This window comes from Staurois parvus, unplaced genomic scaffold, assembly GCF_062004578.1.
Source record: "Staurois parvus isolate SC_StPar_1 unplaced genomic scaffold, SC_StPar_1.0 ptg000471l, whole genome shotgun sequence".
Lineage (NCBI taxonomy): Eukaryota > Metazoa > Chordata > Amphibia > Anura > Ranidae > Staurois > Staurois parvus.
Genome location: NW_028318267.1, coordinates 1,840,216 through 1,865,291, shown reverse-complemented (window position 1 = coordinate 1,865,291; position 25,076 = coordinate 1,840,216). Strand labels below are relative to the sequence as shown.

General features: G+C 43.7%; 1 protein-coding gene across 2 annotated transcripts in view; it reads left to right on the top strand.

The window, feature by feature from the left end:
* The window catches only part of LYPD6B (LY6/PLAUR domain containing 6B), a 132,672-nt gene that overhangs the window by 89,217 nt on the left and 18,379 nt on the right, over positions 1-25,076 (top strand). For both annotated transcript variants that reach the window (XM_089689370.1, XM_089689369.1), the window contains one exon: positions 21,775-21,934. In XM_089689370.1, coding sequence (XP_089545496.1) covers positions 21,823-21,934 — 112 coding nt within the window. In that variant the 5' untranslated portion in view covers positions 21,775-21,822. The remainder of the gene's footprint in view (positions 1-21,774; positions 21,935-25,076) is intronic.

Genomic DNA, 25,076 nt, shown 5'->3' with positions numbered 1-25,076 from the left:
AAAAAGCCTATGAAAAAGGTACCAGAGGCATCTCATGGGGCCCCCTACTGACCTCGGGCAGTGCCCGAGTTTCCAAATGGTCAGTCCGCCCCTGGCTGGTAGGTTAATTGGCTCCTGTCTAAATTGGCCCTAGTATGTGTATGTATGAATGTGAGTTAGGGACCTGTACACCCCTTGAGGGCAGGGACTGATGTAAAGTGCTCTATATATTGAAGGTATTAGATCAGCACCTGTAATTATAATAATAAATGTCTTTGTAGTGTCGGAGGAAACCCATGCAAACTCCATACAGGTAGTGTCCTGGTTGTTATTCCATTCAAGGAGCCCAGTCCTGTAAAACAGACATGCTAACCACTGAGCCACTGTCCTTCTAGCACCTCCATTAGGGTTCGGCACCGGTTCACACCAGAATGAGGTGCGGGAAAGTCCTGATCTGTGCACGTTTCCTATACTGCAGTGGTTCTCAACCTTCCTAATGCCGTGACCCTTTAATACAGTTCCTCATGTTGTGGTGAACCCCAACCATAAAATTATTTACCCAGTAATTATAATTCATGAGTGTCGTTTTACCTCCAATACTGCTGCTTCCAACACAGTAGCTGCTTTCAACACAGTAGCTGCTTTCAACACAGCAGCTGCTCTTTACACATCAGAAATATGTGTTTTTCCGATGGTCTTCTTAGGCAACCCCTGTGAAAGGGGTCGCGACCCACAGGTTGAGAACCACTGCTATACTGCATTCAAAATGCACTGCCTTTGCAATCTGCTGCGGGTGTCAATACATTGTTACATGCAGTGTATTTGTGGGCACCAGATCACATGGTACCCCGGTACCATGTGACTTGGTGCTCTGCATTTTTTAAAAGTAGTGCGTTCCTGTGCGATTTGTACAAACCGTGTTCCGTTGCAATTCTGGTGTGAGCCGACCCTTAAAGTAACATACATTCTGTAGGCTAGAACAAGTTTGTAGCTCGGCCTTGCTACTAATATCACTAGAGAATAATTGGTAATTGGCAGACGAAACCTACGCATGCTATGTTGTGGGCTGCACAAGTGGCACGTACTGACATGAAATCACATGATTGCACACTGCTCTGATTATGTGTGATTAATCACTACTACATGCTAATGCAGCGTACACCATGGGGAGCCATTTATTCCATCTGTTTTCTGACTCTGGTCAATCAGTAGTCATTTTAGTGAGCTGCTGAGGATTGTCCATGTACTTCTATCCTCAGTGCTTGTTTATTTAGAATATTAAAGTGGTTGTAAAGGATCAAAGTTTTTTACCTTCATGTTTTCTATGCATGAAGGTAAAAAATCACCTCTGTACAGCAGGGCCCCCCCCAGCCCCCTCAATACTCACCTAAGCACCCTCTTGATCCAGCGATGTGCACTGGAGTCTCGGCTATCCTGGGACTCCCTCTTCTCATTGGCTGAAACAGCAGCGGGAGCCATTGGCTGTCAATCACAACCAGTAAGCCAATGAGAAGAGAGAGAGGGCAGGCCCGAGCCACGGCTCCTTGTGTGAATGGACACACGAGTAGCGGGTACCCCCATAGCAAGCTGCTTGCTCTGAAGGCACCCGACAGGAGAGAGGGGCCAGTAGAGCCTGTGAAGGACCCGAGAAGAGGAGGATCTGTGCTGTTCTGTGCAAAACCACTGCACACCGCAGGTAAGTATAGACATGTTTGTTATTTAACCAATTGCAGACCGCCCAATACCAGAAATACTGCTACAGGGCGGAAGCGGCGCGCAAAATCATATATATATGTGATTTTGCATTCCGGGTAGGGGGCGCGCACACATCCTACCTGCACCGCCATTTGCAGCCATGGCTGTCAATCACTGGGTCCCAGCCGGTAATTACTCACATGTGCCCCGTGATTTCTGAAGATCTCCAACAGGGAGGAGGACTGTTTTGTTTACTAACAGTCCTCCTCCCTGTCAGCTTGGGCTCAGCCATCCACAGCAGTGCGATTCCAGTGAATCACACACATCCCGCCCCCTAGTAAAACACTCCCAGCACACAGTTAACCCTATGATCGCCCCTCCTGCCCAGTGCCATTATTAGTACAGTGTCATGCTTTTTTTTTTAGCACTGATCACTGTATTGGTGTCACTGGGGATGTCAGTGACAAAAAGTCAGTTCCCCCCCAGTGTCAGAATGTCTGCCGCAGTCCTGCTATAAGTCGCCGATTGCCGCCATTAATATTAAAAATGAACATAATAAAATCCCAGTATATACTGCCATTTGTGAACGCTATAACTTTCACATAAATCAATTAATTTACACATGTTGGGATTTTTTTTTAGCAAAGACATGGAGCAGAATACATTTTGGCCTAAATTTATGACGAAATTAGATTTTTTTAATTTTTTTACTGGACATGTTTAATATCAAAACATGTTTTTTTTCTCAAAATTGTCCGCCTTTTTTTTTTATAGTGCAAAAATCAAAAACGCACAGGCGATCAAATACCACCAAAAGAAAGCTCAATTCATGGGACATAAATTTCATTTGGGTGCAGCGTTGCATGACCACGCAATTGTCAGTTAAAGTAACGCAGCGCCGTATCGCAAAATATGACCTGGTCAGGAAGGGGGGGGGGGGGAATCCTCAGGAGGCGAATGGTTAAAAAACAAAGTCTTTAGAATCACTTTAATTTATTTAGAGATGACAAAATAGTTTTCTGATATATTTTGTTATCTGATACTGACCTTCATGCCGGAAACACCAACAGTCTGATTGTCTCTAGCAATGATGGAAAGGGTTTGATTGCAGCTTGTATTGGGCTGTATATAGACACCGTTATAATGACATTTCTAAATATTTAGGTGGGAGATACTGTTAATGATGATGATGGTGTTGATGATGATGATGATGCAGGGGCAGACTGACAACTCATGGGGCCCCCGGCAATAGGGGATCATGGGGCCCCTGTGTCCTTGCCCAAACTCAAAAAAGCCTATGAAAAAGGTACCGGGAGGCATCTCATGGGGCCCCCTACTGACCCCGGGCCCTCGGGCGGTGCCCGAGTTTCCAAATGGTCAGTCCGCCCCTGTGATGATGGGTTCTGTGTATAATTTTCCACTGTGATATCCTTTTCCCCAGGAGCTCTTTTAATCTTCCATAGTATGTGCTGATTTATGAGCTGCATTTAATTAACATGCAATAAGCTGACAATGAACTATGAAGTCATAGAACACACTGGCGTCAATCAGTTTAGTTTATTCATTAACTTTTACAGCAACAAGCTCATTCATAATGTAGAATGACAGGTGATCCCTCCCATCTGTCATTTGCTCCATTGACAAACTGGCTGGATTAAAGCTGAACTGCAGGATAAGTAAACATTGTCTGTATACAAGACTCATGTATTCTTCCCTGAATCTCGGTGCGCTTTGTGTATTTCTTCCAGATCTGTGCAGTAATCCAGTGTGGAACTTTCCCTCTGTGCAGGAGCTTCCTGTAATAAAGACTGGTCACTGCTGCGCTTTCTTCTTGTGCAGAGTGACTGGTCTGGTCTCCGCCCCCTTCCTATAGACAACCTGTAGGGGGGTGGGGCTACTAGACGCCAGTTACTGCTGAAACAACTGATCAACATAATCGATTGTGAAAATAGTTAACTATCTTTATAATCGATTAGTTCACGGGTGTCAAACTGACGGCTCTCCAGCTGTTTCCAAACTACAAGTCCCATGAGGCATTGCAAGATTGACAGTTACAAGCATGACTCCCAAAGGCAGGGGCATGATGGGACTTGTAGTTTCGCAACAGCTGGAGGGCCGCCAGTTTGACACCCCTGGATTAGTTGGTCAGCCGATTAGTTGGCCTGCATACCGAGTGGATTATTTGTTTACATATCAGGAAATACAGTACAGCACACTTAGGCTGGCCACACACTATACAATTTTCTGTCCAATTTCCTTTAGATTTACCTTCAACTATCTAAGTGCAAGGGCTTGCCTGGTTAGATATAATTGAAAGTGTTGTTTAGGTTGGACCTCATATTATATGGTTTTTGGTAAATCTAAAGCTAAATTTTCAAGAAAATTGTATAATGTATGGCCAGCCTAGGGCTCGGTTCACACTGCAGCGACTTGAGATCTGACTTGTGAGACCCCAAATCGCTTGACATGTGAAATCTCATGTTAGCCAATGAGGGCCGTCTTAATTAGCACTGCTGAAGTCTCTCCGACTTTAGAAAAGGTTCCTGTCTATCCGACTTGTGCCCATAGACTTTAATGGAAGTCAGATCCTCATCTATATTGATGCAATTTGGATCCGACGTTACAGGAAGATTACCCAGGCATTCCCTGAAAGTTGCATCAAAGTAGTACTTAAGCCGCCTGCCAAAGTCGCACTGTAAACCGTGCGACTTTCAGGTCGCAGTAGTGTGAACCAAGACCTACAGCTCAATACACCATTCATACATGTCAGTAAGTTCCTGAGATTGATGAATGAATGTGTCGGGAGCAATGCCTTGTGGGACATGTAGTCCTGGGCAGGAGAAGGAAGTGAGTGATGCTAAAAGGAAGAAGTGTTTTTACCTTGTTATAGGGGCACTCTATGCTTTACTATGCAGCTTGTTATAGGGGCACTCCGAAGAGCCAGCAGCACCAGTGGGGGACCCCAGAAGAGGAAAATTGGGGCACCTCTGTGTAAAACCATTACACAGAGCAGGTAAGTATGACTAGTTTGTTTAAGAAAAAGAAAAATCCAATGTTTACTAGGGATGCACTGATACCATTTTTTGGTCGATGACTACGAGCACTGATACTGTTGGTCAAGCACTTGCCAATACCGAGTATCGATACTTTGCGGTGCGATTTGCATCAATACAAAATGTATAGACACAAATTGCACCGCAAAGAGTACATGCGATTTGAACAGGAATGTGATTTCTGTCTAAATCGCATGCAGTTTCCCCACTGCTCCTGTGTGAACCCAGGCTTGTCATAGCCTGAGTTCATATAGGAGCTGTGCTGGAAACCTCCCTGCACCAATCCCATACTGAAAGGAGAGCGGGAGAGAAGGGTGTGTGGGGATGTGTACCTTGGTGTCAGGCCATTAGAGGATGGAGGCAGATGCTCCGGATTCTCAGCTGTAGGAAAAGAGAGAAAGCCACGGGGATTTGAAATCTCTGTGGTTTTCTCTCCTCAACTTGCAGGGATGACAGTACAGGCTAGACAGTTGGTGCTGACCAATCAAAAGACGTCTAGCCCGTACTGTCATCCCTGCAAGGAGAGGAGAGAAAGCCACGGAGAAATCTCCTCTCCAATAGGGAGTCTGGAGCATTGCCATGGCTTTCTCTCCTTTCTCAAACTCACCCATTCAGGTCAATGGGATCTTGCTGTAACCAAGCGTTTGGCTTGCCATTTGGCGCACTAGTTCTAATGAAAAGTCGCCATTGGGTAAAAAAAAAAAGTAGCATTCAGAAGGCGTCAGGATGCTGATGCTTTGCCACCCTCTCTGAAAAGTGATCAAACACAGATCGCTTTTTAGAGACTGCTGCAGTATGTACTCACCTTAGGGAAAATCTCCCTCCCAACTCCCCCATTCCAAAACTAAAATGGGGGGAAAATGTTGACTAGACATACAGTACACATAAAGCCGTATTAAACCTAAAAGCAAACCTTTACTATATTGCAACTTAGCGATTCTTAGATGTGATGGCTGCATTAGTTTCCTTTTTTCTTTTCTTTTCACCTGGTGATCTGGCCAGTAAGTCTGTTGTTTTTCAACAGAGCTAGCTGTTCTGCAGATGTAGCAGTGGACACAAACTATTTACTATCAACAGGGGTGCTTACAACGATCAGCTTTATTTATGTATGTCAAATCTTTACTTCAAAAAGAAAAACACAGTTTCCTTTAACTGCTTACAAAGTGTTTGCTGGAGTTTTGCTTCAGTTTGTTAGTGTATTTAAATCTGCTAGTACATTTAACACACCCTTCCCCCCAGACTAACAGTGCTGTTGTCCAAAGGTGCCCCCTGTGCTCCTTCATCCAGAGTGGAGGTACTCTAATACAGGAGGTGTGTTACTGGCCAGATCACCAGGAGAAAACGGGGGGGGGGAAGCCAAAGAAAAGAAAAGAAAAAAAAAACTAATACACCCACCACAGCTTATCATTGATAGGCTGCAATGTATTACATTTTTGGTTTTGCTTTAACGATCTGACTTTGAAATTGTGCAACTTCACTGGAAGTCACACGATTTCAAAGTCGGATGTCATTCCAACTTGAAGTGCGACTTGCAAGACATCTGCCTAGATGTCCTGAAGTAGTGTATGCTCTACTTTAGAAATCGATGTGGCTCTGACCAAGTCAGAATTGCACCGATATGACCGCTTTAATGGTGGACAATAGGGTGCGACTTGCCATTCAATTTGCAACTCACATGGCATGGCAAATTGCAACCCTGGGTGTAAAGCACAAATTTAAACTGCCTCTACCAAAAAAAAAAAACTTGCCGATATTTTCACATTCAGCCCTTGTTCACACTGATGCAGTGCGGAATTCGTAGCGTTTTCTGTGTGAATTCTGCACCGCATCAGAATCGCACCCCATTCATGTGAACCGCTGCGGGTGTGTATGTTAAATTAAGAACACCCTGAAAACGGTCCGCAAAACTCAGTGCGATGTGATCCGATAATAGTGCAGACCAAAAAAAGAGTTCCGTAACTTTTTGGTGCTGGTGCAGTGCAATTTGAGCTATACAAAATGTATGTTCCAATCGCACCGCACACAAATTGCATGTGATTTGCAGAGGAATGCGGTGCGGTTCCTGTGCGACTCACATGCGATATGCCGCACCGCAGAAGTGTGAACCCGGGTTTAATCTAGCACACAGCTAGAGTTCGCTGTACATATGCCACATCCTCCATGCCTTGCAGCGCTTCAAATTAAATGCTGCTTATCGACTCTAAAGGGGATTTACTGCCTGTCAAACTCACCCATTCAAGCCAATGGGGTGTTGCTGCAACCAAGCATTTGGCTTGCCATTTGGCGCACTAGTTCCTAGATTGTAAGCTTCCAGGATCAGGCCCTTCTAACCCTCTTGTATTGAACTGTATTGTTTCTGTATTGTCTCCCGTTATATTGTAAAGTGCTGAGCAAACTGTTGGCGCTATATAAATCCTGTATAATAATAATAATAATAATAGTTCTAATGAAAAGTCGCCATTTGGTAAAAGATTTTTTTCTTTTTTTCTATTTATTTTTTATAGCATTCAGGAGGCGTTTTCTTTGCGAATTCCACACTGCATCAGAATCACCCCCTGTTCATGCGAACTACTGTGGGTGTGTATGTTACATTAACAACACCCCGAAACGCGGTGCGATGTGCAGAATCAGATCGCAAGGCTGTGAATACCTATGCAATCCAATTCTAGAGCAGTCCAAAAAAAAGGGTCCTGTACCTTTTTGATGCGGGTGCGGTGCAATTAGAGCCATACAAAATGTATGGCTGCAATCGCACCGCACACAAATCACATGTGAATTGCAGAGATATGCGGTGCGGTTCCTGTGCGTATCACATACTATATACCGCACCGCATATATGTGAACCCGGGCTTATTATATCCAAATTGTGAAGTATTCGAAAACTGCATTTTTAAAACAGCATTTTTGTAAACTGCGACTAGCACGGCATTTACGTTGTGCCTGTTGATTTTTATGATGCCGGCGTTTCTGAGCACTCCCAGCGTTTTATCTTCTTGTGTAAACCGCTAATTAAATCTGATGTACTGACAAGCTGTGGCGGAGTTCTTTTAATTCACTTTATTTTAAGAACTTTTCAGGTCAGCGTTGATTAGATGTTGTTTTTCCTGGGCGGTAATACGTGATATTTATAGGGTAGTACACCCGTGCCCACCTAGATAACCTGACATATCATGCGTAGCCTTACTAATCCCATTTTTTATTCTACATCTTATCTGAACGAATTATTTCAAGCAAAGGAACAGGACACCAGCGATACATTAATGTGAAAGTGATATCACCCCTGCGTACACAGATAACGCCTATGAAAATCAGCTCTGTTTGTTATGCGCAGTAAATATTGAAAATGATTTTACTTATCAATGTCGATGTTTAGTTTGGTGCGGCGCCATAGATTTCAGATACAGTCGCAGCCTTCCTGCTTATCATTAACACGCTCAGTGCCTAATGCCGGCCATAAAAAGTTTGAAAATCAGCCGATTTTTCGGACTATTGGTGGGTTAATTGGTTGGCCGGTTTTCAGGATTTTTTTACTTTTAGATTACCTGTCATGTTGGAAAATTCACGGAAAACGGCTGATTTTCCTGGCAATGATGGCCAAATTGGCCGATCGTTTTAACGAAAAAATATTTGCGCATGAGCCGTGACCTGCAAGGAACAGAAGTTTGGCTGTTATATAGGGTGAAGTTTATGATTTAGTCAGCCGATTTTTGTAAGCATTGGTGGTAACGTTGGCTTAACGAACGACCGATTTTTCGTTTATTGATCGACCCAATGTTCGACCCATCTATGGCCTGCATTAGTCTAGGTTCACAACTATGCAGATTGTGTTTGATGCATTTCTGCATTGCGTTTTTACACTTACATTTTTGCTGCATTTTTGCTGCGTTTTTTTTTTTTCTTTATTTTTCTTTTTCTTGTTGCTAGGCAGATTTTAAATGCAAAACGCATCAAAAACACGGCAAAAATACAATACATTCTTTTCAGCATTCCCATTGAAGTCTATAGAACCAAAAATGCTAAATTTTGCATTCAAAAAAGACCCTGACCCTTTCCAAAAAACGCATCGGGTGAAAACGCAGAGATATGAACCTGTTAAATGGACTGTACTGCGTTTCTGCAAAATGCAAAACGCTGCAGAAAAGCTTCGGTGTAAACCCAAGGTTAGCCTGTGCAAATGCTATATTTCACAAATGTCTATTTCCAAAGTCGCTTGATTTCCAGTGCAACTTTGATCTGACTTTGCATTCTCTGGACCAAAATTGCGTCAAAAGTCACACAAAAGTAGTGCAGGCACCTTTTCAAAATCGCTGCGGCTTTAAGTTGCACCAATATGAAGGGGTGCCATTGAGAAGTTAGGGATTGCGATTTGTCACGTGACTTCACTGTTCAAAGTCACATGACAGGTCGCAAAAGCGTGAATGGAACCTAAAGAAGTTCTGGGATACATTTATTTAATTTATTTATTTCAGGTACTTATATAGCGCCGTCAATTTACACAGCGCTTTACATATATATTGTACATTCACATCAGTCCCTAACCCTCAAGGGGCGTACAATCTAAGGTCCCTAACTCACATTCATACATACACATACTAGGGCTGATTTAGACAGGATCCAATTCACCTACCAGCATGTCTTTGGAGTGTGGGAGGAAACCGGAGTACCCGGAGGAAACCCACACAGGCACAGGGAGAACATGCAAAATACAGGTGGATGGTGCCGTGGTTGGGATTCGAACCAATGACCCCAGTACTGCCAGGCAAAAGTGCTAACCATTTAGCCACTGTGCTGCCCATAATTATTATTATTATACAGGATTTATAGCGCCGACAGTTTGCGCAGTGCTGTACAATGTGAGGGCAAACAGTACAGTTACAATACAATTGAGACAGGAGGAATCAGAGGGCCTTACATAAAATTACAGTTTAAAAACGTTTGGTGCAGATCATCCAGAGGAAGCCTAGTTTAAGTGGTTATAAACCCTTACATATACCCAGTGATGTGACTGGCCTCAGGTGATACACAGAGATGAAACAAATCCTCCTATATAAGTTGTACCTGTTTATCTGCAGTCTTCTCTTCTCTACATCCATTCAAAATCCAGAATTTACACAGTATTTCTGAAGATCAGAAATGCATGTAGTGCGTTTTTTATGTGGGTTTTTGATGCATTTTTGATGCGTTCTAATCTGCCCAGCAACAAGTTGGCAACCCCCCCCCCCCATAAACGCATCAAAACCGCATGTACAAAAACACAAAATCCACTGTAAAAAGCACTGCAGAAATGGATCAAATGCAAACTGCACAGGTGTGAGCTCTGGTTCACACTGATGCGGTGTGGAATTTGCAGCGTTTTGTGTACGAATTCCGCGCCGCATCAGCATCGCACCCTGTTCATGCGAACCACTGCAGGTGTGTATGTTAAATTTAACAACACCCTGAAAGCGGCCTGCAAAATGCAGTGCAATGTGCAGAATCGGATCAGATAGGTGTGAATACCCATGCGATCCGATTCTAGTGCGGACCAAAAAAAGGGTCCTGCACCTTTTTGGTATGGTGTGATTAGAGCCATAGAAAGTATGACTCCCGTCGCACCGCACACAACTCGCACATGATTTGCACAGGAATGCGGTGCGGTTCCTTTGCGAATCACATGCGATATACCACATGTATGTGAACCTAGCCTAACGGAGGACAGGACCACATCAAGCAATTTGAAAGAAAACTTTTCCTCTAGGGTCTCCACAAATTGCTTACTTAGAGGTGGATAGAATATGATGGATTATTTATTAGATTCCTTGTAAATTTTGGCTGAAGTGTATGGACATAATGGACATCGTGATGTATGACAGGTCAGATTTCAGTCCTCATGCACGCGGGACGTTTTGATAAAGCTGGTAACGTTAGCTGTGTAAAGTCACATTAACCTCTTAACACCGGTGCCTCCCGGCCCTTTAAGAGTTTCAGAAGCAAGGAGACGGGGCAGGGTTTTAGGGTCATGTGACCATCGTGATTCGCCATCACGGTGGTCACATGATCGGAAAAGGTCCCGATCGATAGGGGAGATCGGGACCTTTTCGTGAGTCACATACATATGTGCTGGGAGCGCGCAGAGCGCACGCTCTCAGCACATATGTACTTTCTAATTGTACGCAAATATGCGGCCGCTCGGCGTCAAGGCCCAGATGCCGAGAGGTTGCATATTTGCGTGTGCTCGGCATCAAGGGGTTAAAAATGTGAGTTTTTCAGCTTTTTTAGTGTTTTTGCATTGGTGTTTTGCCGTGTTTAGTATAGTATTCGTTTTGCTACTTTTTTTAACCAAAAAATAGTTTTTTTTTCATCAAAAAAAGTCCAAAAACACCAGTTTGCAGCGTTTTTCAGCGTTGGAGCATTTTTACAGCTAAAAAACTCCTCTAGAAACCCACTAGTTCTTGGTTTTTTTCCTGCCAAAAAATGTTGCTTACAGTCTATGTGTGCATGGACACATAGGATAACATGCCGGGGAGTTTGCTGGCTGTAGAAAAAAAAGTCAAAAGCAGCTGCTGTACAAAATGTCAAGTGTGCATGAGGACCAAGGCAGGCCATAGACGGGCCGTTTATCTGCCAATAAACGAAAAATCGGTCGGCCCCGTCGCTGATGCTGTCACCAATGTCCACGGCCGTTTTTGTGGATTTTCCAGCATGACCGATAAAAATAAATGTGAAGATCCACAAAATATGGCCGATGGGCTGGCCCCACTAACGGTGTGAATATCGGACGATTTTTCGTGCAGACGAAAATTTGGCCGATAAACGACCCGTCTATGGCCTGCATAAGGATAAGTTCACATCTGTGCTGGTGGTGCCGCTGTGGATCCACACAAAAATCTGTGTAGCCGCACCACCTGCATACAAGAATGCGGACCTGTGAGCGGGTGCCATTGATTCTAATGGCACGCCGCCTGCACTGGAAATCGCAACCATACTGGGAACCTCTGCGGGCTGCGTTTTCAGAAGTGCAGGGACTTCTTTCCTGCGTGTCACGGGGCACTCAAATGAATTGGCTCTCGTGCCTGTGCAAAACGTGGCCCGCACGGCCGCAGATATGTGAACCGTGGCTTAGAGCCTGTTTGCATTTTCAGCTTGAGTTATGAGATAATGATGAAGCAATTGTAAGCAGGTGAAGTGTTTCTACTATGACAACCATTGGAAAGACTCTTAAGTGGAATTAGCAGATGTATTCTGAAGCCTGGAAGACCTGTGAAATAACCCGAGAATGAAGGCAACGCAGGATTTGTGGAGTGATAATGCCTTTCCTGTCCAGAGTCCTATTTGCACAGCTGAGATTTCTGGCTGATGGGGCGCAGTGTGCAGAACAGGGTGCGGTGCCTCGTGTACGCATGGACGCGTTATTGTCACTGATAGAAATCCAGGTGGATGGAAGACCCCTGCAGGATGGCAATTTACTTATAGATAATGTAATACATGTCAATGGACCACCCAAATTGTATGTTATTTTAACATTTTTCATGAAAGTCATTTGAAAATTCAATTTTTGACTTGTACATTTTTAGAGGCTTGATGTGCCCTACGGGGTTTGCAGCCGCCTCTAGTGGTAATCTTTTTAGAATGAAATGGGGTCAACGTGCTAAAGTGTTTTTAAATCCAAAAACAAAAAAATTAACATTTTGCAGCTTGCCAGTTCGTAAACATGGTGGCTGTATTAGTTTTTTTTATTTTCAGGCTTTTTTTAATTTTATTTTTTTTGTGATGTATTTTTTAAAAAAATTGGCATAGCAACTTGCCTATTGATAGTAAACGTACTTTTGTTGCACTCACTGTGCACATGGGGCAAAAAAAAAAAAGAATGTTATTAGGCTATTGCCTTTGCAGGGCAAATGTTTCTTTATTGTTCTAAAACAGAAAATACCATATTTGGCCACTAGGTGGCGTTAAAGAAATTCCTGTGATAAGTATCACCATTTACTGGCAAAATATGGTATTTTTTCATGTTTAACTGCTTCCTGCCCATAGTACGTACCCATACATCCTTGGGTTAAAGTGGTTATACCGGTCTCCCGCTCAGCTCCTGTGTGAACCCAGGCTTGTCATAATGACTCATGAGTTCACACAGGAGCGGTGCTGGAAACTTCCCTGCCTGACACCAGATTTGGCTCCCGATCCAACTGTGGACATTAGCTGCTGCAGCTTGGACTCCTGTCTCTGCCATGGCTCTCTCCCCCCAATCTCCAGTGGCTCTCTCCCCCCAGCCCCTGCGGCTCTCTCCCCTCAGCCCCCAGTGGCTTTCTCCCCCCAGCCCCCAGTGGCTCTCTCCCCCCCAGCCCCCAGTGGCTCTCTCCCCCCCAGCCCCCTGTGGCTCTCTCCCCCCAGCCCCCTGTGGCTCTCTCCCCCCAGCCCCCTGTGGCTCTCTCCCCCCAGCCCCCTACGGCTCTCTCCCCCCAGCCCCTGTGGCTCTCTCCCTCCAGTGGCTCTCTCCCCCCAGCCTCCAGCGGCTTTCTCCCCCCAGCCTCCAGCTTCTTTCTCCCCCCAGCCTCCAGCGGCTCTCTCCCCCCAGCCTCCAGTGGTTCGAGTCATCCACTAGACCCCATCCTACCTGGTCCCGCTATACCAGATTACCGATCCCCCACTGTCAGACATGAAAAGCTGCTTCACCGGTCCAGGGATTTGAAACCCCCGTGCCTTTCTCTCCTCTCCTTGCAGTGCTGACAGTATAGACCAGTTGCCTGCAAACAGTGGCCCATGGGCCAAATGTGGCCCTTTGCTTGCCTGTATGCGGCCCTTGGGGAACTGTTCTTTCCACTGATATGAGGCAATATTCCTCCCAATAGCACCAACAATAGAACCAATGAGTTACCATTATAGATTAGCAGATTTTTACTTGTAGGAGAGAAGTGTCTGAATTTGTTTGGGAAGCAAGTGGTTAATCAATGAAAAACTTTTGCCAAGCACAGGAAATATCCTAATAACATTCGATAGCCCCAGTGAAGCGTAACAAAATTAGCCTGGCCTGCTGACAACAGCTTCACCCTCTGCCGGTCACTGACGCCCCAGCTCTGCCCATGTCTCCATTCATGAAGTTTGCTTGACATCTCGGAGGAGCTCCAGTAAGCTCATTGGACATGCGGTTCCCCACGTCTTCCCCATTCTGCCTGCCATGTACGTGAATGGCATACATAGGGTGGTGCCAGAAGCACACAAGGTGTGACCATTGAGAAGAAAAACTCAATTGCCATCATCTCAGATGAACAATAAAACCCTCACCCATCTAGTGTTTGACTTCAGTTGAACCGTAAAGCGGAATTTTGTTCTAACTTTTCGCAATGCTTACAGGAACATATGATATAGTAGATGATTCTCAATAACTCTTGTCTCTCTATGCTGACAGTCATTAAAAAGAGACACGCAGCAGATCACTCATCCCGGGTCCAGGAACATGTTTCCTGCATGTCTATCAATGTTCGGATTAAAGTGACAATGCAACACTCGCTATGGGTGCAGCCATGTTGTGTCATCATCTGCTGTGCCCAGAATCAGAAAAGGCTACGCTCAAACTTCAGAGGTGAACGTGTGTAAAATTGTGTGCTTTCCAGCAATGCACAGAAACGCGCTGCCCATTTTCAGACATGCAGCAGTGCCATTAATGCCCCATTCACACTAGAGCGTTTTGAATCGGGGCAGAATCGCCGCGATTCTGCCCGCGATTTCACATTTTAATAAAGACAAAATATTATCCTGCGCTAAGTGTTTGCAGCAGGGGCGGACTGACCATTTGGAAACTCGGGCACTGCCCGAGGGCCCGGGGTAAGTAGGGGGCCCCATGAGATGCCCCTGGTACCTTTCATAGGCTTTTTTGGGTATGGTTTGAGTGTGGGTGAGGACACAGGGGCCCCATGATCCCCTATTGCCCGGGGGCCCCATGAGTTGTCAGTCCACCCCTGGTCTGCAGCTGTTTATATGATTTATATTTGATTGGTTTGCGGGTTTTGTGTACTCGCTGTGCCTTATCACCAAATTGCCATATGAAACAAAATGTGTTGCGTTGTCAAAATAAATCCTAAAATTCCAAAAAGTGCATGAAACCCGATAAATAAACAAATCAAATATAACAAAATAAATATGTTCATCAACAATTCATTATAATATAAAGGTTCATATAACTCCATAATGAAGATAGTCCATCCACCAAACTGTGCAAACAAATAGTGCACAGTCCGTGCATCAAATACATTTGAAATTACTCTTGCGCTTCAGTCCACACCATTGTGCATATAACTTGGTGAAATAAAAGCAAGGCACTCCCCTGCTCCTTCCTCCCCCTTCTCCAAGCTAGCTGTAATGTCCACGCTTAACTATTTCCTATGAAAACAGGAAGTTCAGAAAAGCAACATTGAGAGAGCAGGAGCCAGCAGCATTGAAATGTTCACACACAACCATATCTAAAATCTACAGAGAATGGTCTGAAAAAGAGAAAATATCCAGTAAGCGGCAGTTGTGTGGACAGCAATGCCTAGTTGATGTCAAAGGTCAGAGGAGAATGGATAGACTAGTTCGAGATGATAGAAAGGCAATGGTAACTCAAATAACCCCTCGTTAAAACCAAGATATGCAGAATACCATCTCTGAATGCACAACACATCCAACCTTGAAGAAGATGGGCTACAGCAGCAGAAGACCACACCGGGTGCCACTCCTGTCAGCTAAGAACAGGAAACGGAGGCTACAATCCGCACAGGCTCACCAAAATGAGACAATAGAAGATTGGAAAAACATTGCCTGGTCTGATGAGTCTGGATTTTCCTTTATCATCTCAAACTATGGGCAGCACAGTGGCTAAATGGTTAGCACCATGCAGTACTAGGGTTGTTGATTTGAATCCCAACCATGGCGCCTCCTGCCTGGAGTTTGCATGTTCTTCATGTTCCTGCATGGGTTTCTTCCAAGTACTCCAGTTTCCTCCCACACTCCAAAGACATGCTGGTAGGTAAATTGGCCCTAGTATGTGTATGAATATGAGTTAGGGACCTGAGATTGTACACCCCTTGAGGGTGAATGTACAATATGTAAATGGCTGAGTACATGGACAGTGATAAATAAGTACCTGAAATAAATAAACCAGTCTGCCCATTCTCCTGGGACATCAACAAGGCATTTTCATCCACACAACTGCCACTCACTGGATATTTTATCTGTTTCGGACCATTCTCTGTAAACCCTAGAGATGGTTGTGCGTGAAAACTCCAGTAGCTCAGCAGTTTTTGAAATACTCAGACCAGCTCGTCTGGCACCAGCAACCATGTTCAATGTCACATAAATCCCCTTTCTTCCCCATTCTGATGCTCAGTTTGAACTTCAGCAAGTCGTCTTCGCCACGTCTAGATACCTAAATGCATTGAGTTGCTGCCATGTGATTGACTGATTCTCAATTTGTGTTGCCAAGCAATTGAACAGGTGTGCTTAATAAAGTGGCCGTTGAGTGTATATATTAATGACCAGCTCTGCGATACAATTAAGGTTTACAAACATTAACATTGTCATCACTATTTACTTTAGCTGCCCATATAGCGTGTTTATGTAAGGCATGTACAAAGACAATACATCCCCTTTAAATCCCACTGGTATTGGCAGGTTGTGTATACAGCGTTGGATACAGTTGGGTACACCGCGGTATTGTCTCAATGGCCTATGAATTCCCGCTGAGTAAACGGGTTCCGTGCCAAGGTATCGTGGACTTCCTGAAATGCCCCCACTGACCAAACAATGAAACACCCAGAATATTTGCTGGAGATCAGCTGTCTGGGTTCAGCGAGCAGAAAATCGAACAATGTCAATCCAAACAAAAGCCGGGCTATGCCTGACCAGCCGAGGGGAGGAATGCGGGATTATGTGACCGGCTACTGGATACTGGAAGTGTGATACAGATTTGTAATATCCCAAGAAGATACTATGAGAAGCCGAGTGATTGTGTGTCGTTAGAGTCGTCCTGAGTTGTTCCAAATAATTGAAAGTGTTTTCTTGCTGCGTCAGGCGTTCACTTTTATGGTTCACACAGAATCTCTTCTAGCTCTTTTTGAATTGGCTGCCGTGAGTCAAGCATTATTGGAATATCCCTTAACCACCTTCAGACTTTATGGACTTTACTTGTGTGGTTAATATACTAGCCATCATAGTATACTTCGGTTTTCTTCTAAGTGCACCAAATATTTGTCTTGTTATCTCTACTGAATAATGATGTAGTTGTCGCACAAAATACATGAACACTGTATTCCAACAATATTCGTGCTCCTACTTTGGAGACTCAAAATTTATAGAGTTAGGACTGCAATCCACTAGGGTGCCATGATGTGGCCTCTGCAGTTTATGTATATATTTGCAAATGTGTGCAAAGCCCTTCTTTTACCATGAATGGTTAGGCAGGGTAATTTGGTAAGTTGCAGGCTGGCTGTTATGTGAGCTGGGAATTTTTGTTTGTTATTTTTTTTTGTTTCAATATTTTTATTAAGAAAGTTTTGTTTTAAGAATACAACAAGCTCAAGATACGCCCACACAGGGGCAGAGCAGAACAATAACACATAAACAGATACATCCTGCTGACTTGTATTAGCCAAATAACGAAATGTCCAATGACATCAAGGAGGGACGGCAAAAAGCCGAACCAAATATTAGCAGCAGTAATCCAACATATTACCGGAAAAAGAAGAGGAAAGAAAAAAGGTTAGAAGAAAGGAAAAAAAAAAAAGAAAAAAAAAGGAGAAATCAGAAAGAAAACATGGAGGAAAGGGAAACTAGAAGAATCACGGATCCAGGGCTAGCACAGACAGCGACTATAAGAGGCCATAACTAGTAGGAGGCAAGGATGGCAAGGAATAACGTATCCAAGGTTCCCAAACCTTAAGGAATCTCAGATGAGAATCATGAAGAATGGTAGATATCTGTGCATTGATCAACATAGCATTCATCCGGGTCTTCACCCCCTGGAAGACAACGGAAGGGGTTGTCCAAGCTTGAGCTATAGCACAATTGGCCAAAATAAATAGGTAGGATGCCAATTCTGCTGAGACCTAGATAGGCTCAAAATTGGGCAATGCAGGAGGACCATCCTTGCATCCCTACGGACCGTAATATGAAATAGCGCTTGTAGCAAACCAAAAACCCTAGACCAGAAGCCTATCAATCGTGGGCACGACCACCAGATGTGCAAGACGTCCCCGCGTAGACCACAGTTCCGGAAACACCTATCTTTGAAAATCGGACTAAAGTGAGCAGTCTGAGCCGGGACCCATTACCACCATAGGAGAACTTTGTAGGCTGCCTCAAGAGTGACTGTATTGAATGAACATTTCACCACCACCCCCCAGGCCCTACGCCAATCCTCCGCCGCAATCGAGATACCCAGATCTTGTTCCCATTGAGCGACATAAGACAGGGGTGGTGAGGAGGACCTACTGTTAAGGGAGGCATAAATTACAGAAATGAGACCAGGGGACCCTGGGGAATGATCGGTACAGCGGGGGGTGCAATTACTGGAACCGATCCCCTGTGTTGCTCTCTCTGTAGCAGCTGAAAGCCGGCTTTTTCTCCTCTCTTCCTCCCGCTGCTACAGAGAGAAACATACATGGGATCGGTTCCAGTAATTTCCCCCAGCCGCATCCATCACCCTTCCTGAGCACCATACAATTCCCCCTGCTGCACAGGTTCACCTGTGTGCCCCCACCCCCACAGTGCTGCCAGCTTCCCTCCTCTCCTTACCACTGGCAGCTGCAAGCATACAATAGGATCCTTCAAGATGGGGAGTGAGGGAGAGTCTGGAAAATACATCACATTTACCAGACCCTTCCTTTCCTGAATGAACACAATGAGCGATCGGTACCAATCACTCAGTGTTCATTAACAAACTGAATCATAGTAAACTGTGTTTCTTTGTTTTTTTTGGGGGGGAGGCCCTGTCAGGTTGGTGGTATTGGGCCCCCGTGGTTTCTAACAGCAGCCCTGGCCTCATTCACTTGAATGGGTGCACTTGGCAGGTAGTAGTTGAATGCGACAGGGGATGCCACAGTATGTATACATTCCTGGCCACTACCTCTGCAGCTAACGGGGGAGTGGCTGGGTGGGGGGGGAATAAAATCATGACTCAACCGCAAAGTTTTACCACCCACCAACTACTAGTGTGAAGGAGAACTTAAAGTAAGACTGTGCTTTGAACTTATTTGGAAAAATAACCGGCTCGATGTACTGTATCCCTGTAAAATGATTCTCTTTACCTTCCGAACTGCTGTGTAAGTTATAATGTAGTCAAATCCTACGTAGGCCGTCCAAGCTCATGTAGTACCCATATGGCAGTACTAGAGCTTGGTGATTGGCTACTTAGGCAACCAGCACTGCATTGTGGGGAGTCATATGTTCTTCCATAACTAGAAGTATCAGGTATCTCCGTGGTCCAGCAGTGAGATTGGTCCTGTGATGGATTGAATGGAAGCATGCTTCTTGCTGATTGGAGAACTCTGGCTCTGACCCAGCAGGGGGCCTGTTAGACCTCTGCAAAGAGACCATTGCTTCCCCACAAAAAGCAAGGTCCCACTCTGCAGCTACTGACAAGGGACAGGCTTTTCTATTCAGGCTGCAGATGCTTTAGAAGAAAAATGAACTGGAAGACATTGAACACCTTTTTATTTTTAAGCACCTGGAAAAGGTATACAGCTGATGTAAACTGAAGGTCCGATTGGGATTTAAGCATAGTAGAAGGAGCCATGTATATTTCTCCCTTTGTTCACCAATAGTGCATCCATGCTACTCTTTATAGCACAGATACAGCCTTTTACCACGAGTGGTAGCCACTAGTGGGCTGGTATTGGTGACTTCAGAGATTACATTATTTGCAGTATGAGACCTTTTCCAATATTGCTGTGCAAAACTGTCCATCCTTATGTAATTTCCAAAAAAAGTCCACCGAAATCATTAACTTGAACCCGAGTTCATACTCAAATGAACAGTTCATCCAATATAACTTGCTAGAAGTTGTTTCCTAAAGCACTCTTTCCAAAACACAATGCCTTCTTCCAGTGCTTCTACATTAAACACCAACTGTGCTTGTGTCCACCTTCCCTTCACCCTAATACTCACCGTTTCTGATGCACCCTCATACATTATGTGCTAAGAAGGTCAATTTGCACTGTTTTATACTCTCCACTGGCTCTCTCCTCCACTGTTTCTCCCCCCCTGCAGCTCCACCATAAATAGAAGGGACTCTTAACCTCCCGGGTGGTATGACTATTTCAGATTTTTGGTGCTGAAAGCGGTACCATTACTTTGCATGGAAATATGTAGTTTTTTTATTGTAGGCCTGTAATTTTTAGGAATAACTCACTGAAATCTGTCCGAACAAGAGTCTATTAAACATCCCGGGTATGATAAAACTTGAAACACGAAATCATAAATTATAATTTGATAAATAATCATAAAAAATAATAATATAATAATAATAAATTTAATTCAATAATATAATCAAACCAAAAACACTGAAATTTTAAATATAGCGCCAAGTTCGCACATCGCTGAGCAAAGTCGCAAAATCGTTTTCAGTGTCTGATGACGAATTTCCCCACGAATCATTATCACTCAATTCTGCAAGTTGTTTTGATTTACTATCGCTGTTCTCTAGCTGATCTAAAACCGATTTTGACCTAAAGGGACGCTTTTTGCACACCCTGGACTTTTCTAAGTTTCCAGGCAGAAAGAACAGTCAAAATGCAGGCAGGGCACAGGACAAAGCAGTAGGGACAAAATATATGTGAAATGCTTTGAAACAGCAATGTTTTACTATGTAATAATCATTTTAAAAAAATTAGATTTTTTAAAAATGTCAAATTTGCCGCCGGTTCCCGGCGCCCGTACGTCCCGACGTCACAGGGATCGTAACATGGAAGCCGGATGCTGGCATCGGCCAGAGGAGATGGCCGGGGACGCTGCAGGGGGGACATCGCGGGAGCGAAGGACAAGGTAAGCGCTGCAGTGAATCCCTGAGCAACGCCACATGGTAAGCCCGAGTGTAGCTCGGGGTTACCTCTTTTGGTACTGAAACTCTACCCCGAGTTACACTCGGGAATACCGCCAGGGAGGTTAATAGTGTTATACCATTTATTTAAACATCTTTAGTCTATAAAACAATAAAATAACAAACACTGCCGGCAATGGTATACACTGAGTCCTATTGATTTGCCCACCAACAAGATGGCCATGCGTTCCACAGCACCGGAATTACATAGTCTGGCTGAAAAAAGACAAAGTCCTACCAGTTCACCATTGGAGAAAAAAAAAGGTATAATCCACAGTTTATCCAGAGGAAGGCAAAAAAAAACAGCAAAGCATGATCCAATTTGCTGCTGCAGGGAAAAAAATTCCTTCCTGATCCCTCGAGAGGCAATCGGATATTCCCTGGATCAACTTTACCTATAAATGTTAGTATCCAGTTATATTCTGTGTATTCAAGAAAGAATCCAGGCCTTTTTTAAAGCAATCCACTGAGCTGGCCAGAACCAACTCTTGAGGGAGTCTATTCCACATTTTCACAGCTCTCACTGTGAAGAAACCTTTCCGTATTTGGAGATTAAATTTCTTTTCCTCCAGACCTAAAGAGTGCCCCCTTGTCCTCTGTGATGACCTCAAGGTGAATAGCTCTACACCGAGTTCACTATATGAACCACTGATGTATTTATACATGTTGATCATATCCCCCCTTAATCTCCTCTTCTCAAGAGAGACCAAATTCAGTTCCTCTAATCTTTCCTCATAACTGAGCTCCTCCATGCCTCTTATCAGTTTGGTTGCCCTTCTTTACACCACCGAAAGTCACACTATTGGAAATGACGTAGGTACAAGGCTCCTCCCAACACGTTTTGTCATCAATGACTTCATCAGGGAATTCAGAGAGTAAATTATTTGCAATATGAGACCTTGCCATAGATGGGAAGATCTATAGACAAAGAAATATCTAGGTATGTAAGTTTATTGTGATAAACCATTAATGTCCTATTTCCTCTTGTGTTTTCTACAGGTGTGAGAAGTTGGCAATTCACAGCAGCTGAAGAGTCCGCAAGACAGGATGCTGATATTGAATTTCCTAATCCTCTGCCTCATCCACTTCTTCATCACATTGAAACCCAGCGCGTTTGCCAGAAATGTCAATTTCCATAACGTGAGACCGCCCGCAGATCGTAAGTAGCCTTTCCATTGGCTGTTGCCAGTTTTTAGTGATTATTCAGGTTTTAAGATAATTTAATTACAAATAAATGTTATAGTCAATGGCCAACCAGCTGTCTTTGGCTATTCCAGTTAGTTGCTCAGCAGTAAGAGCTATTCGGCAGCAGAGTTATCAGACAACTCTGGGATTTGTTACAAGAGTCGAGCTGTGCAGGTGTTGTCAGAGGCTCCTGGAGAGATATTTGCCTTTGTCTAAAAGTGGTGGGAATGACTGTCAAATTTACCAAGATCACTGTTAAAAATAGACAGAAATTGATATTTTCCATAAAATTTGCAATAAAAGCACCTTGGTCTTGTTTGAAGAAAATCTCTAAAGCTGCACTGTAGGCAGACATAAATGGTCATAATTTTTGTTCTTTTATATAATATTTTTTTAAATAAAAATAAAAAAATCAATAAAGACCAGCTCGGGCAGATAAAAAATATATCCCTTGCAGTGGGGACTTTGCCTGCACTGCAGGGGTTAATAGCTCATCCAGCTCACCTGATCCTCCACTCCCCTGGCTGGAGATGCTCCCCTATGATCTGACAGTGGACTGCCCCTCCGCATCCTCATGTCCAGAGCAGGGCTATGGACCCTGCTATGGTCTTAATGACGTCAGGACCCTAGGCCGCGGGATCATGGGGGTGCAGCACTTTAGCTACAGACAGAATCGGAGGATTGGGTAAGTATATTTCCTTTTATTGTTCCCCTAGAATAAATGAGCAATTAACCCTTACAATGTGGGCCAGTCCCACTGCAAGGGATCGTTTTTTATTTGCCCAAAGTTGGGCTTTAAATTTATTTTTAAACAACGCCAGTCTCAATAAGTAAATCTGTTTTACTATTAGCTTCTTTTGGACCCAGCACAGCATTATTTGGACTGGGAGACAGAAGGTCAATAGCCTGAGCCAGATAGGCTGCATCGCAGTACTGTCAGTCTGACAATTGGAGTTTGCTAACAGGAGGAAAGAGCAGAGATTTTATACTCGTAATGATGTTTCTTCAGTATTCAATCAGCAGGCGAGAGTGACATGAAAGTGAGGTAGCATTCTTACTATTAATACTAGCTATGTGAGTGATACCAGCAGGGCTTCTATGGGGCACTCATCATTCCAGCCAGGACCCCTACCTTTTTCACGGGGATCTAATCTTCACCCATCATTGCAGGTTGCGCCCACAGGGCCTTCAGGGACTTGATCCCCCAGCTTGGGTTGACTGCCCTAGACCTGTATAGCACCCTACTGGATACACCTCGACAGTATATATCTGGGGTTCCGTAAACGTTGGGTCCAGTGCCATATGGCAATATTATAGGTTGTCCCTGTGTCGTGTCCAGGTTTTGTCTGGTGCGGGGTCTGGGTACCATTCTTCTAAGTGATTATAGCTGTAGGAAAGGATCTGGATAGAACCAGTCACCTGATCCTTGTTGAAACCTTTGAGAATCTGCTAGAGTCAAGCAGAGATCTGCACAACAGTTACCATCACCTTCAGACACTGGCCAAAAATTGATGCCCTTCCTATTGGTTATATCTATGAGGGGACTTCCTGTCTTTTTGCCAGTGTCCAATCACCTGTAGGTGGCGCATACCTCATTAGTGAGGAATAACAGCTGCTCTATGTTCCATGGTGTAGGATAAAGAAATCTATACTTGCATTGGTCCAAAGCTGTTCCAGTGTCACTAACCATACCTGGAGTTCAACTTTAAATAAATCAAAAATCCAGCAGGGAGTGTGGAAGACCTTCATAAAGGCCACTGGTGTGCAGACCTGGAAACTCACCAATAGCATCCCCAAGGGAAATAAACTGGTCTTGTAGTCCTCAAGCATCTGCCAAAAAACTAAATTTCATTGTTGTATGGAATGACCTTTAACAATTGGTAATGTTTTTCTGCTTTGAGAGTTAACCACTTGCTGACCGCCAACAGTATTTTTATTGCAGGCGGATGGCACTTGCAGGCACAATCACGTACATGTATGTTATTGTGTCTGCTCCGATTTAGGAGCACACTGCGTGCCCCCAAGCCCCCTCCTTTCCGCGATTGCAGCTCCCAGTACCAGGAGATTGTGTGATTGTTATGCTATGCTATACATGATAACAATGTCAGCAAAGCTGATATGAATGAATCTCATTCATAACAGCTCTGCTTCCTGCACTATTGAGCTGTGATTGGCTCACAACTATCACATGGTACCCTGTACCATGTGATTAGCTGTAGCCAATCACAGATCACTAGTAATCACAGCTCTTATGAATGAAACTCATGACAGTTCAAAGCATTGCTGTTACAATGATCATCATTTTAAAAACAAGTGTAAAAAAAGAAAAATCTCTAATCATCACCCCCCTCCAGAGTAGTACAGTGTTACTATAGTGACACTGAACTACTCTGATGTAAGTATATTTTAAAAAGTAAAAATAAAAGGTAAAACAAAAAATTTATAAAATTGAAAGAAAAATGATTTAAATGTTCTTTTTAGTTTTGTTTTTTTTAACATACTGTAACCAGTCAGTGTCCCTGATCACTACCACACCAGTAATATGATGACGCTGTACTACGCTGGTGAAATTGTGGAAATAAAACATTGAATTCATTGTCATAATTTTTCGAAAAATTGGACGAAAAATTACAACTTCAAAAAACTCGCCATTCCTCTTACTAAACACCTTGGACTGTCTACTTTCCAAAAAATGGGTCATTTGGGGAGAATTTGTACTGTCCTGGCATTTTAGGACCACACGAAATGAGATAGGTCATTAGTACACCAGGATTGTCGAATTTTCAAATAATATATATCCATAGTTTGTAGACTATAACGTTCACACAAATCAATCATTATACACTTATTAAGATTTTTTGTTATCCATGATATAGCAGAATACATTTTGGCCTAAACTTAAGAAGAAATTTGATCTCTTTTAATTTTTTTATTGGATAAGTTTTATAACAGAAGAAAATGTTTTTTTTTTTTAAATAATTTGAATAAAAAATAAAAAACCCAGTGGTGTCTGCTCCTTGGTGGTGATCAAATACAACCAAAAGAAATCTCTATTTGTGTGAATAAAATTATATAAATGTAATTTGCGTACATTGTTGCATGACCGCGCACTTGCC